The sequence below is a fragment of the Diabrotica virgifera genome, chromosome 1 (genome assembly GCF_917563875.1).
Source record: "Diabrotica virgifera virgifera chromosome 1, PGI_DIABVI_V3a".
NCBI lineage: Eukaryota > Metazoa > Arthropoda > Insecta > Coleoptera > Chrysomelidae > Diabrotica > Diabrotica virgifera.
Window position 1 is genome coordinate 21,536,190 of NC_065443.1, and position 15,150 is coordinate 21,551,339.

At 32.6% G+C, this 15,150-nt stretch overlaps 1 protein-coding gene across 1 annotated transcript in view; it reads right to left on the bottom strand.

The window, feature by feature from the left end:
- LOC114324463 (cilia- and flagella-associated protein 47-like) overlaps positions 1–15,150 on the bottom strand; it is a 92,089-nt gene that overhangs the window by 55,511 nt on the left and 21,428 nt on the right. The window contains exons 6-10 of the mRNA XM_028272323.2: positions 11,245–11,348; positions 10,603–10,697; positions 9,724–9,768; positions 7,708–8,116; positions 4,057–4,308 (exon numbers count right to left, since the gene is read on the bottom strand). Coding sequence (XP_028128124.2) covers positions 4,057–4,308; positions 7,708–8,116; positions 9,724–9,768; positions 10,603–10,697; positions 11,245–11,348 — 905 coding nt within the window. The remainder of the gene's footprint in view (positions 1–4,056; positions 4,309–7,707; positions 8,117–9,723; positions 9,769–10,602; positions 10,698–11,244; positions 11,349–15,150) is intronic.

The window sequence follows — 15,150 nt, forward strand, 5'->3', positions numbered from 1 at the left end:
AAAAAACAGCTTACGTTTCTTAGAAATTATACGCTTTTTCAATTAAAACACATCTTTGGTCAGGTTAGCATTGGAAGCAATAGGGAACTTGCACATTTTTTTATTACATAATAATGTTCAGTTTTGTTTAAAAATGTGACTTCTAAAATTTCACGCTTCAAAAACTCATAATAACTTAGAAATACAAATTTAAAATCTTCTGCGATAGTCAAATAGTTCAAACGGCCCGTGGCGTCACATAGTTTAACTATATGGTTATATTTATGGTTATATTTAGGTATATTCTTCTTCTCCTTCTTTAGTTTATTGGCCTCCACCTACTTGGGTATTTGGCCAGCTCATCGTCGCGGAATACGGGAAAAATATTTATATTCTAATGACCTTTATCGTATATCATTGTAATAATATATACCAGTTTGTTGAGATTGGAGTTTAATACAGTTTTTGAAGGAAAGGAAAAAAGGTTTACTATGGAAAATAAAACCATTTTGTAAAAGTACAAGTTTTTTATGAATAGTTCAAACTATCAAAAACACTTGTGACGTCACATAACTGTATTTTCTACTGACGTTTATAATGTCTAATTTAAAATTATATACGTTACAGTTCAAGTTGATTATCCAGTTGGAGTTGACTTTTACTAGTTCGAGTCAACTCTAACGGCTGGTTTCAGTAAAAGTTGATTATAAATATAAAATGAAGATTTATATTCAACATTTACTAGTAAAAGTAGACTCCAACTAGGAAAAGTATACTCTTCCCAATGCCATTTAGTAAAAGTTGATTCTGATTCACACAAACAGCCGATTCTAGAAATTAAATGTTCCTGAATATGTTCAAATTAGTCTAGGTTGTATCGTCGCCCCCGTTAGGTAAATTACTCCGATTCGAATTTTTTGCACAAACTTACTCAAGAAGAGGTCCTTATAACAAATATACTGGGTGATAGGCAGTACCTTGATCGATAAATTGTTTAAACAATTTTTTTTAGACAAATTCACAAAAATAATTTTTTCACTTCGAATAATTTTTTTAGATCATTTGATCATTTTAGATCAAAATTTATTGTTGTCGAGTTATACGCGATTTAAAATTTGAAAAATGCGAAAATAGCCATTTTCAAGGCTTAATAACTTTCAAGGCTTAAATTATTATTATGAAAGTCCGAAAGTCACCAAATAAAATTTTAACGACCCCCCTACAAGATACTGAAGAAATTTTTGTTATTATTTTATTACTAAGCGGTTATTTTTAATTATTAACAATGAGCGCTAGGAGCGTATTGACGCAGCTATCAATTTGAGTGCGAGTGAGATGCATCATTGCACCATTTTGACATTTAAAAATTCAAACTTCTGTCAAACCACAAAACTGTCAAAACTTTTTTTGTAATTTATTGCTTACATGTCATCACCATGACAAGGCGAAAGTTCTTCTTCTTGTGGTGCTTTCTCCTTTAGTGGAGGTTAGCGACTACTAGGCAAATCTGTACTTATTCTCCTCAGAACATATTCGTTGGTGGTGTGGGTTGTCCAAGGTATTTTCAAGTCTCTTCTATAAAGCCAGAGATCAAAGGCGTCCAACTTGTTCATCAGTGTTGTGTTGTGTCCAGGCCTCCGTTCCATACAAAAGTATTGACCACACATAGCAACAGAAAACGACATCTAAGGCTGATATTAATGCTACTGTTACAAAATAAGCTTTTCATTTTGATAAACCCCTGTCGGGCTACCTCTATTCTCGCTCTTGACTTCTTGTTTATAATCAAGTTGATTGTTGAACCAGCAACCAAGATATTTGTACTGGCTTACGTATTCAAGCTGTTGGTGTTTCACATATTTATTGAAAGAGGTAAATTTTTGTTCCTTGATATTCCTATAACAAAAAAAATATATAAGACCGGAAACGAAAAAAAGAAGATATAATATCATATTAAAACCAGTAATCGTCTATGGCTCAGAAGTGTGGTAGTTATCACAAAAACTTAAAGGTAACCTATAGTTAGAGTTTCTTATACAGATGGAAGTCATCATGTTTTTTATTTAAGTTTTCGATTTCTTCACATTGTTCTGTTATCCATTTTTCTTTTGCAATTTTTATTTTTTGTCTAATGGTTCTATTTAATGATTTGTACTTTGTTTTGTGCTGTTTGCATTTTCTTCTTTCATCCATTAAATCCAATATTTCCTCTGTCATCCATCTTTGCTTCCTTGGTCGCTGTTTTTTGAGCATTTCAGTTGCCGTTGCAAGGGCGTGTCTGATTTCCTCCCGAAGGCGAAAGTTAAGGATGTTTAATTATATTAAAGTGTGCTAAAAAACAGTGCGAAAAAGTAGAACCCATTTAAAATACATTATTACTTCAGACACACTTTAAACCCTTCATATACTGCTATCTATATTTACAATTTTCACACAATAAAACCTTTACACTTTACATAATATGAGATAGAGTAGATAAAACTTATTTTTGTGAATTTGGTTAACAAAAATTGGTTAAACAATTTTTCGACCACGGTACCGCGTGACACCCTGTGTATTTGTTGTAAGGATTGTTATACGGATGTATTTCTTTGAGTAAGTTTGTGCAAAAAATCGAATCAGAATAATTTACCTAACGGGGGCGACGTTACAGACTATACTAATAAGTAGTTGAAACGGTCAAAACAAAGAAACGCACACTCATCAAAAATGCATTTGAGATTCTCGTATAATCAACATTTACTGAATCGATCCAGGAAGAGTCAACTCCAACTAGTAAAAGTTGATTTAAATTTTTAAAATCAACTTGTACTGCTCGATTCCGTTGGAGTTGACTCCAACTAGTTGGAGTCAACTCTAACTGAGAATCAACTTGAACTGTTAGCCAAGCCGCACACCAAAGAAACATGAAACGAAAAACATGAAACATGAAACGAAAAACATGTTTCATGAAACTAAAACACTGCTAAACAAATCTCAAAGTCCGCCTACCAATGAAACGAGTGTGATTCATGCTCATGACACATTTTTATTTTCGGAAAGTTTCATAAATGGCCGGACATATATTTGTTTAGCAGTGGTTTATTTCCATGAAACGTAATTTACGTTTCATGTTTCTTTGATGTGCGGTCGGGCTAACATTACAATTTTGTTTACTTTGTTGGTGCAGAATGTAAACATTAACCGTATGACGTCACGACGCCTTTTGGGCTAGTTGCTTTAATTTGAATTTAGAATCGTCTTTAGGTGCAAAACGGAACACAAAAACAACTTTTTTATCTTTGATAGGTACATGTTTTAAATTATGTTCTGTTGTGATTTATAACATTTTTTTCGAATAAAATTTTATGCAAGTTCCTTATTATAATCACTTAACTGATGTTCTGAAATTGAATGTTAGTTACGTTTGTAAACGTCACACTGATCACTTCCTCTCAGTATTTGGCTGCGATTTTGAGTATTGCTACTTCAAAATGACGTTTGTTATTAAAAATCCTTCCAAATATAATCAGTGTGCGGTCATACAAATTTCAACCTTCTACGTGTAAGGTCATGTTAATATTTTTTTCAACCATGAAGAAGCCTTGCTCATAGAGTTTATAGAACCTAGAGAGCAAATCATCAAAACCTATAAAATGCAACTTTAAACAAGGTTCATCGAGCAATAGGACAAAAACGTCCAGAAAAGCTGTCACGTGGTGTCATTCATCTGCACGACAATGCTAGATCTTATGTCGCCAAAGAACTGAAAGAAAATCTACAACGAAAGAAATAGAGGATATTTACAGCATCCACCCTAGAGTTCCGATTTATTGCTCTATGATTTTCACATCTTTTAGCCACTGAAAATGGCGTTCATACGGTAATCTTTTTAGATGGACGAAAAAATACAAAATGCCGTAAAAGAATTGTTCAACCTACAGCCACAACAACTCTTTAAGCAGGGTATGCTTGGTTTGGTGAAACAATGACATATGCGCCTTAAATACACTGGCAATTATTTGTAAATGTGTTTTTCTGGATCAAAGATGCGTTTCAATTGAACAAGCCTAGTAATTGGTAACATTTTCTACTTACTGAGAGCTGGTCCATGGTCGCAATATTCTGGGACGATCGTTGGGAAAAGCGACTATATTGGTATTTTGCTTAAGGAACGCATTTCTTTTTGCAACATTGATGAACGCATGGATTGGTGCATCCTTTGCATCGCCGAACTTGGTATTATCAACCAGGAATCCCACTTCATCGGTTATAGCTGGTGTGATACCCATGTTAAATTTACGCTTGAGCATGGGACTTATTATTGAAGGATCTTTGTGACACCTGTATCTGATATTATTAAAATTAAATTTATGCTTGTGTAATGTATAAAAGTATTAATGTGTCATTCTTGATAAATAATTTTTATAATACTTATAACTAGTTAAGGAGCGCAAGTGCTCTAGATGATTTAATGCACACTATCTCAGGAAACTGGATTTCTCAGGAGCAAAATATATAAAAATTTCATCGATTTTAGACAAGCCTTTGACCGGATTAACAGAGAAAATTGTTAAGAATATTAAAGACATATGGAATTCCATTAAAATACATAAGAATTATCAAAATGTTCTATAAAAACTATACCGCACAAATCATGCACAATGGGAAACTCACAGAACCAATCAACATAGACAGTGGAGTCGTACAAGGGTGTATTTTACCCGCAACCATATTTTTGATCTTAATCGACTGGGTCATGAAGCTATTAGACGAGACATTAGAAAATACCAGAACGAGAAAATTATAAAAACTATAAAAGAAAACAAAAGTATGAAAGCATTGATAAGTAAAATCGAAAATAAAAAAAAAGGAATCTTCCAGCTTAAAGACAAAAATGGAAGTATAATCTCAGATAGACAAGACATATTACATATAGTGGAAAATGTCTACCAAACCTTATATCAAAGTCAAGTTATTTTAGAGCTCATCCAACAAACAATACGAAAGGTACAGAATGTAGGATCGGAAGATATACCAGATATATCACAGGAGGAAATTCAACATACACACAACAAAATGTTAAAAATAGCAGAGCTCCGGGGAAGACGGTGTAGTCATTGAAACAATTAAACTAGAAGGTCCTCTTTGAGAAACGGCGTTTCAGGTTGTTCTATAACCTAGTATTAGTAACTAATTAGTAACTTATAGTTTAGTAAGCTAGTTAGGACAGGTTGTATATTAGTGCATCCTACGTACCCTACATCTGAATCTTATGTTTGTGCGTCACAGTGTTGCCATACTTTTTTTGTTTATTTCTTTCATAATTTCAATCAATTGTACCTACAAGAATAATAAAATAATTTTTTAAGAATTTTTTAAGATTTATTATTATAAGAATAATTTATTATAATCATTCATCTGTTTAATTTATCTATTTATCTACTTTTTTATAACAATTTAAGTTATCTTTGATTTAAAAACATTTAGGTATACAGCCAGGCGCGGATACAGGGGGAGTCAACGGGTCCATGGACCCCCCTATTGTATTTAGTCTATTAGTATTTTTTTATTATTTTTTTTCTGCTAACTCGAAACTTTAAGCCCTCAGGACAACAATAATTTACACGCCAACCGCTTCCAAAGAATTGAAAGAAGCCATAAAATCTAATAAAACACCCTTCTCTGAAAAATAATCTGCAGGCGCATTTGTTTGCGCAAAAATGATATTTGAAAATGCTAATGCATTACACTGGGTATAAACCTTATCTCATGAAAAGTCACGTTTCAAATTTGCGATACAATAAAGATATAAAAATTTGAATTTTACTAGATAATCCATGCGTACCTACCCATTGATGGTAGAAAGGTTAATCTTATTTTATTTATTTATCGTATGGCATAGATACAACAAGAACACATAATTTTAAAAAAAAGTATATAAAACACTACATGAAGTATTACAAACGAACATCTAATGTATTAATATACTGTAAAACATTTTCGGTCGCATTCAGGAACTCATCGAAAACTCCAGGGTATCGCCTTCGGGGGCATTCCTCAATAATGTGGCGGATGGTCTGCCGTTGCGCACCACAATCACACTCAGGAGTAAGGGCCTTTCCCCATCTATGCAAGCTGTCAGCACATCTACCGGTCCCTGTCCTTATTCTGTTCAGCGCCGTCCATGTATTGCGGGGCAGTTCAAAGCCTGGCGGTTTCTGATCGATACAGGCCATTTGGTGTGATTCCTGTGGTGAGTCGCTCTCCCATTGTCTTCTCCAAGCGTTGGTGAGGTCGAAATGTTCCTGATGTAGGGAGGTGGCCCTTAACAATGGGGGATATCTGGAGCGCAGTCTTTTCATTTCGATATCAAGCTTATCATGGTGGATGGGTAGTTGATGGTTAGCCTCGATTTTTCGATATTCTCTGAGAAGAGAGGTTAGAGGAAGAAGGTTAATCTTTATGGTAAAGAACGACCAGTGAGATTAATAGCTGTGAATTGTATATCAATCCTTTTGAAACCGTAGGTATCTGCGATTATATAGTGTATTTTATCCTTACAGTAAGTGTGAGTCGTAAGTGAAATCTGGAAAATATAATATTTGACTTTTGAGGTAAGTCTGCCCCCCCCCCCTATTATGAATTTCTAGATCTGCGCCTGTATACAGTTTATTTCATTGATCTTTTTTATTTATCAGTTGATCGTCTTTTTTATAACACTTTTAATTGACTTTGATTTTAAATGCCTCTTTTGAACTTTATGTATTAAAAAACTTTACTTTATTGGTGTTTCGAAACTATTTTTTAAATTATTATAATCATTCATCTGTTTGATTTATATATTTATCTACTTTGTTTATAACAATTTAAAATATCTTTGATTTAAAAACATTTATACATATTATCTTCATTGATCTTTTTTATCTATCATTTGATCTTTTTTATACAGTGATGAGCGCACTAATAACCGGCAAAATAACGCAAAAGATGAAAAACATATTAAGTTGTGAGATAAAAAGAGATGAACCTAGTGGAGGTGTTAAATTTAGCGATAGTAAGTTATAGATTGACATTATATTAATTGTTTCCCACCTTTAGACGTATCTGGCGAGTTTGAGAAATGCCACTGTCACAATGACAGTTTTAGTTGACATACTCCTCTGATACGTCTAAAGCTGGGAAACAATCAATATAATGTCAATTTATATGTTACTATCGCTAAATTTAACAACTCTACTAGTTGTATTACTTTTTATCTCGCAATTTAATATGTTTTCCATCTTTTGCGCTGTTTTGCCGGTTATTAGCACACTCATCACTGTATAACAATTTTAAGATAAATTTGATTTAAAATTCCTCTTTTAAGCTTTATGTATTAAAAAACCTTACTTAATTGGTGTTTTCAATCTATTTTATAATGTAACTTTATGTATGAAAAAATAGAGGATATGGCAACGGTGTTACATGTCAAGCTCGGATCCAATGCCAAAATATTTAGGGTGCACTAATATACAAGCTGTCCCACAATCTATTATCATGCACATAATTGAGAGAGAAGACCGAAGAAGGCAGAAGAAGACCTAATTTTAGCAAATGGCAGGGCCGTCTATGTGGCCAACCATTGGAAGTACAGAATTTAAAGTTGTTGGTGTTCCGGACACGGAAAGTAGTTAAGTATTTCCTTAAGTAGATTGCTGGTTTCATTACAGAAGTAAAAAACTTATAAGGAGAATTAAAATCACTTACCGAACATGAAAGTATGCGTTACCAACTTTATAAACGTGACCATTAGCTTTATACGTTAAACACAGACATATATCCGTCTCAATATCTCCAATGGTAGACGGTTTCAACATCAAAAGAACATCAACATTAGCGTTTGCCTTCAATGTCATTTCATCTGGTTCCATTTCGAAGCAGGCATATTTGTGATACTTGAATGTTATCGGCAAATACCTGGATCCGTTTTGAATGTTGAAAGTGAAGTTATATACTTGACCCACACACAAATCATCTCGCTCTGTGGAATGGGGCGTTAATTTAACATTTGGTTCTTCGATTTCTCCGTATAGGCATAAGTTTAGATGACTTGGAAAAAGTGGGAACTCCTTAAAGTTTTCATCAATTGAGTTTAAAGAGCAAATTTGGAACTGCTCTACAAAAAAAAATTAAAAATTATAAATTATTACATCATCGATCGAAAGGTCATTGATTTGTTCTTAGGCAAAGATTCTCTGGCTCAAACTACTAGAGTCTACACATCCCATTGTAAATATCTCAGATCAATAGAGAAAGAAAAACCAAATAAATCCTGGAGGAGGGAGACACTTTGGCTGGAATTGATTATCGGTAAAGGGAATTGATATTTATGTGACCCAAAATAGAAACTTCTCGTGAAATGTAGTTAGGGATGGAAACAAAGAAAATGCTCATGAGGCCAGACCTAGAGCTTTCTTTTCCCAAGTATATCTTCGACAACATCCTATTACAAACTGATGAGTCACAATAGTGTGAAACTTGTCAATGTGGCCAGATCACAAATGTTTCGACAGCTGTATAAGGTATTTTTGCCTTCTAGATGCGCCATGCGCCGCACTTAAGAATGATTACAGATATTTCAATAATCAGTTTGCGACAATATTTTTTTACGAATTTAATCAGCCAAATAGATAAATGAAGTGGCAACACTGTTACTAAAATAAAAATAAAAACCTTATCTTGTGAAAAGTATATTTAAAAACCCTAAAAAGGGCTATATAACAACAAAACGTTTTCGGAATCAATATTCCATCATCAGTGTTATCACAGGTTTACATGCTTTAAGCTACCAAAATATAAGGGTAAATACCCTTGAGTTGTTTTTAAACAGTTGAGGTTATCATATTATCCGATTTTAAACGATATTAAAAATATTTCCAGATTAACCCCTGGCATCACATGACATCAACCATATTGGTTGGAAATTTGTAGGTAGGATCTTACACGGCAGAGTTTAGGTGACAACTGATCAATTTGATCTCAATCATTTTGACAAACATTTGATCATTTTGACATCAACCATATTGGTTGGAAATTTGTAGGTAGGACCTTACATGGCAGAGTTTAGGTAACAACTGATCAAATTGATCAGTTGTCATCTAAACTCTGCCGTGTAAGGTCCTGCCTACAAATTTCCAACCAATATGGTTGATGTCATGTGATGCCAGGGATTAATCTTGAAATATTTTTAACATCCTTTAAAATCGGATAATATAATGTAACCTCAACTGTTTAAAAACAACTCAATAGTATTTACCCGTATATTTTGGTGGCTGAAAGCATGTAAACCTGTGATAACACTGGTGATGGAATATTGATTCCGAAAACGTTTTGTTGTGATATAGCCCTTTTTAGGGTTTTTAAATATACCTTTTACAAGATAAGGTTTTTATTTTTGTGATTTATGGTATACAGCCAGTTACAGGCATTTTTCCTTGTGATAATTTTTGTTACTAAAACATGTCAACTTATTTAACATAATAACAAAAATAACGTATTATGCATCAGTGCATCTTGGTTATCTTGAAACTACAGGTTTGCTGAGGAGTGCAGCTAGTACAAGATTTTCTAATTCTGCAATGTCTAGCATAAATACAAGGAAAATAAAATGAAAATACCAGTTTATATCAGACAACATCCGGAGAAATTTAATCTTTACTATAAAAAAGTTGAGACTATACAATATAAAATAATATATGGTAAATATATTAAATCAAAACTCACCTGCATCTACAAGGCTTGAAAATGTCTTTACTTCAATATCCTTTCCTGTAATATAATTGAAATATTTAAAACAAAAATTAGAGGACATAGAAAGAAAAAATAGATAAAAGATCAACGAAATGTGACAGAGCAGTTGGACCATTAAACAGACTACAGAAGGCAATTAATGTGCCTACGTTAGTAAAAATATCATTATCTTTTTCAAGATTGCTTCAAGCAAGCTTGCTTCAAATGTCGTCAGTGGACTCTATTTATCGCTTGTGCCTGGATCTCAAGCCAAGAGTTTCCCATTTCTTTCCCTTCGTCCAGTATTGTCCTTTTCCGAGTTTTCCTAAATAGATCTGACTACTTTCCGTCAATCTTTCGTATTTCAATCTAGCACTATCCTGGAAATGTCCATCTACTGATGCATAGACGTTATTCAGTATGATAGTCTGATGGCTGATAATGGTTCGATAGGACTAAATCCATTTGGATATTAAAAAATGTATACCATTTTACATTGGAAGTGTTTACTTCATCGTCAGTTTTTGTTACATAGGCTTAAGACTAGTTCTATCAATCTGTTATAAAACAAGACTTTGTGTTCATAATTACACAATTTAATATAATGTTCCATGAAAATTTTACTCGTTGACTCGTTACTTTTAGTATGAAAGATATGGTGGTCTATAAATCAAGTACTGCAATAATTATCATATGCTTAAAGCCGCCTAATACTACGGTATCACAATATTGTATTCCGTGGATAGCATTTTCGGAAGAAAATAAAGAAGTAAAAATAGAAGAAATTTAATTTTACCCCTCTTCTGAACAGTCTGTTGAGACTTAGATACAAGGTTTTGCAGTCCAAGTGATGATTATTATGTTTATACATACCTTTTATCACACCATCTCGAAAGTTTACTTTTACGATTTTAATCATAGCAATGCAATATTTTTGAGTAAATGATCTTAATCTTCTTGGAACAAATCTGAAAAATTAATTATATCATATATTGTATTTATCAAGATTGTAGCCTTAACTCTACATGTCTTTTAAGATTGAAGCGCGAACTGTTTGGACAAAAGGGCTACATCTCTCGACCTTTCGCTACAGTTATATACAGCTTTTTCAGAAAAATTCTATTGATCATGATAACTTAAGTTCTCTAGCAAGTTTTGTAGGAATCTATCCTGCTCCTGAAGGAGACATAATGTAATTATAGCAAAACGTCGACAGAAATACCTAAAATAAAGGTTATTCAACCAAGACAGGTTCTTAATTCCGAAAACTGAAGTGGATACAACAAAATATTAATAAATATTATTTTGATATTATTTTGCAAAGTGTTAATTATAATTTTGAGAGTCAAATTAAAGTCTCCAATCACAATGAGATTTTCTAATATTGATCTGTTAGAATATGATTTGTTTGAAACTATTAGAAGTAATAATTAATTACAATATTATTTTAACTGTTTATTTATATACATGTAATATCTAATTGTAAAATTCTAAAATTAATATGGATCCCATTACCTAACAATAATAGCAGCTTTGTGGTTTTTTGTTAGTCTTCCTTCCTTTGGCGCTAATTTAAAAAACCTTAAACTCTGGTCAGTTTTTCTAGCTTCATCTAATTTCTACAAAAAACAAGAACCCAGTATATACTTAAAAAAATATATTTTTAAAGACTTTTTAAATTTTTTGGGTATTTTTAATTTGAAGGAGTAATTTTAACTATTTGTAATGGGAAATAAGCCACAATATTATTAAAAAATGATTTTTATTAACATTTCGACGCCCAAATCGGGTGCCGTTGTCAAAATACAAAAGTAGTATTTTGTATTTTGACAACGGCACCCGATTTGGGCGTCGAAACGTTAATAAAAATCATTTTTTAATAATATTGTGGCTTATTTCCCATTATAAATAATTAAAATTGTAAAAATGCCACCAGAAAATAGCTTCAGAAAAACATTGAAGGAGTAAATTTCAGGATTAGGTTACATCAAATCGATTTCAAGCGGTTTTTTTTTTTTTTTTTTTTTTTTTTTTTTTTATTAATGGCTTTGACATAGCCAATTACCCAGACTATTTGTTTTTTTTTTGTATGGTATTACAATAACAATTTTAAGTTAACATCTAAGCCTACTTATTATCTAAATTTACAGGTTTTTATAATATATTAATGAATACATTTTTCAATTTTGTGTGATATTTTTACAATTTTTAATTTTATTATCTAAGCCTATTTAAAATTTAAATTTACAGGACGTTACATATTCGTAAAGACATTTTAACGTCTGCTTATTTTTTGGAAAAAGAATTTCGTTTAAATTGACAGGTAAAGGACAATTTAGATCAATTAACTTTTCATACATCACTTTAATATTTTGTCTGTACTGTCCACACTCCAATATTAGGTGCTGTAGATCTCCCATTCCACCACAGGCGCAATATGGGTTATCACTGATACCTATGCTGTGTTTGTATGCTGGGGTGAGTGCGTGATTTGACCTCATTCTGTTTATTGTTTTTATAAATAGCCTATTTGATTCTTGTTTAAACCATCTCTCATTGGGAATTAGTGGTTGGCAATTTCTAAAATTTATTCCCGTTGTACTTTGGTTATATACACGTTGCCAATTTTGTTTGCAATGGTTTTTACTGATATTATCTATATCGGTTACTGGTAGAAGTATGTTGTTTATGTTTCGTTTGGTTAAAGCTGCAGATTTAGCTATTTTGTCGACTTCTTCATTTCCAAATATTCCAGAATGTCCTTTAACCCAACAAATAATAATTGAACTACCCGAGGAAGTAATATCATAATATAGACTCTTAATTTCTATCTCAATGTGGTTTAGACTTTTTGTCGATTGGATAGAAGTGAGTTTGTCCACAATACTTCTACAATCGGTGAAAATGATATAATTGTCCATACCAACAGAGACTATATATTTTAGCGCAAGTAATAAAGCTGATAATTCGGCAGTATATATTGAAGCTTCATTAGGCAATCGGCATGATTCTTTGTATTCAGAATTCCAGTGATATATTGCACTTCCGGTTCTATTTTGAATTTTGGAGCCGTCAGTAAAAATATATTGAAACATAGGCCACTTGTCTTTAATTATTTTGTTGATAATACTGCCTGGAAGGTTTGAATCCATGTAATTTGTTTGTATTATCTTGGAAAAGAGAGTTTCAGGAGGTTTAGTGTAAATTGGAGGTATTTTATTTTTGTATATTTGGTGTTCATACATTGTCAATTTTCTATAGCTTTCAACGTATATGGGGGTTTTTTTAGTACACCAATATTTGTGGCTTAAATCTAATATATTCAAGTTACGAATAGTCCTTAAGTAGCTGACGTTTTTTGAAATAGCTCTAGCTACAAACTTGTGTGTGTGTGTGTGAGAGATCCTGGCATCAGACAAAATCTATTTGCCACAAAACATGTAAATTCTTAATTACATTAAATGATTTCATATTGTCTATTTCTAAACTATACCGCTATTTTTGAATTTCTGATAAAATTAATGATGGAATCTAGTACCGCTTTATCTGGGGAAGAAAGGAGAGCTGTAATATTTAGTGGCAATGGACACTCGTGATGAATTAGTTCTTGATACAGAATTGAAGAAGATTGAGAGTTCAGAGAACATTCTAGAAATATATGATTTAGATCACCAATGGATACATTGTCACAACTACAGACAGGAGAGTTAAGTATTCCAATTTTATATAAGTGAGATGGAAAGCGAGCATGATTCAATTTTAAACGAGTCAATACTGACATTTGTGCTCTATTATAATTAAAGGTGAAATGAGGAATGTCTTTTGGAAGTGTAGGGTGAATTCTGAAATAAGGGTTTGTAGATTCATTTGCAATTCTTTGTACAAAACTGTCTACGTAGAGTAAGTGGTGGTTCCTTAGCTTCAATCTCAATAATAGTAATAGGGGTAGATTTTAAGTAACCGAGACAGAGTCTCAAACATTTATTCCTTTGGATTTCAACTTTATTAAGATATCCTGTTGACGCAGACCCATATAAATGACAACTATAGTCGAAAATTGGTCGAATCATTGAGCGATAGAATAGCAATGCAATATTCGGGTCAGCTCCCCAACCGGTTCTACAAAAAGCTCTAAGGATATTCATAGAATTTTCTGATTTCTTTATAATATAATGAATTTGATCCTTCCATAACAATTTACGATCCAAATACGTACCAAGATATTTAACACAATTTTTTATCGGAAATTCTATTCTACCTAATTTGAAGGTGCCTTGAGGAATTTGGCGTTTTTTGGAGAAAAAACAAATTTCAGTCTTTGTCGTTGATATGGATAAACCTAGAGAATGGTAATCATTTTTTACACAATCTAATGTAAATTCAAGTTGACGTCTACAAATGTCTAGAGAAGAATGGGAGGTGTACAACACAACATCATCTGCAAATTGTAAAATATTAGAGTGTGGAGGTACTATGTGTTCTAAATCTATATTGTACAATGAAAAAAGAAGTGGACTTAAAATACTACCCTGTGGTGTACCTATACTCGTTAACCTTGGTGGTAAAAGGTTCTCGTTTATTTTTAAGTAAGTCCATCTATTCTTGTACAAGGATACAATGAAATTTGAAATTTTAATTGGCATTCCAAGATCTACTAATTTTTTATAAAGAATGTCTAAATTGATGTTATCAAACGCTGAAGTTACATCTATAAATGCTGCAGCTGTCGACGCCTGATTTGTAAAATTGACCTGTAGAGAAGAGACTAGGGAAGTGAGAGCATCTTGTGTAGATCTGGATTTTCGAAAGCCGTACTGAGATTTGGGAAGGATATCTTCGGACTCAAGCCAGTATTCAAGCCGAATTTTGATTAATCTCTCTAGAGTTTTTAGTATACAGGAACTTAAAGATATAGGTCTGTAAGATTCAACTTTGTTATCTGGCTTTCCTGGTTTTTTTATAGGTAATACAATATAGTCCTTCCATGCTTTGGGAATTAAATTTTTGTTTTGCCATATAGTGTTAAAAATTTGTAGTAATGATAGTTTGTATTCTGTAGGTAGAAAATATAGCATAGAATATGATATACAGTCCATCCCTGGAGATGAATTATTATTTTGCTTGAGTCCATGATTTAATTCCCATAATTCAAATGGTTTCTCTAGATTGAAGTTTTCTCTGGGTACGGTAACTGTAGCTTCATTTATTTGACTTGGAACCCAAGGAGGTGAAATCTTGAAATGGAAATCTTCTATCCATGCAGCTTCGGTGTTTATCGGAAGTTGATTGGACTGCTTTCGGTTTTTGTAGCGATTTACTTTCTTCCAGACGTCGCTGATTGGAGTGTTGGAGTTTAAGCTTTCGCAGTAATTTATCCAAGTTTGTTTTTTTCTAATTTTAAAAGTTTTCTTTGCTAAGGCA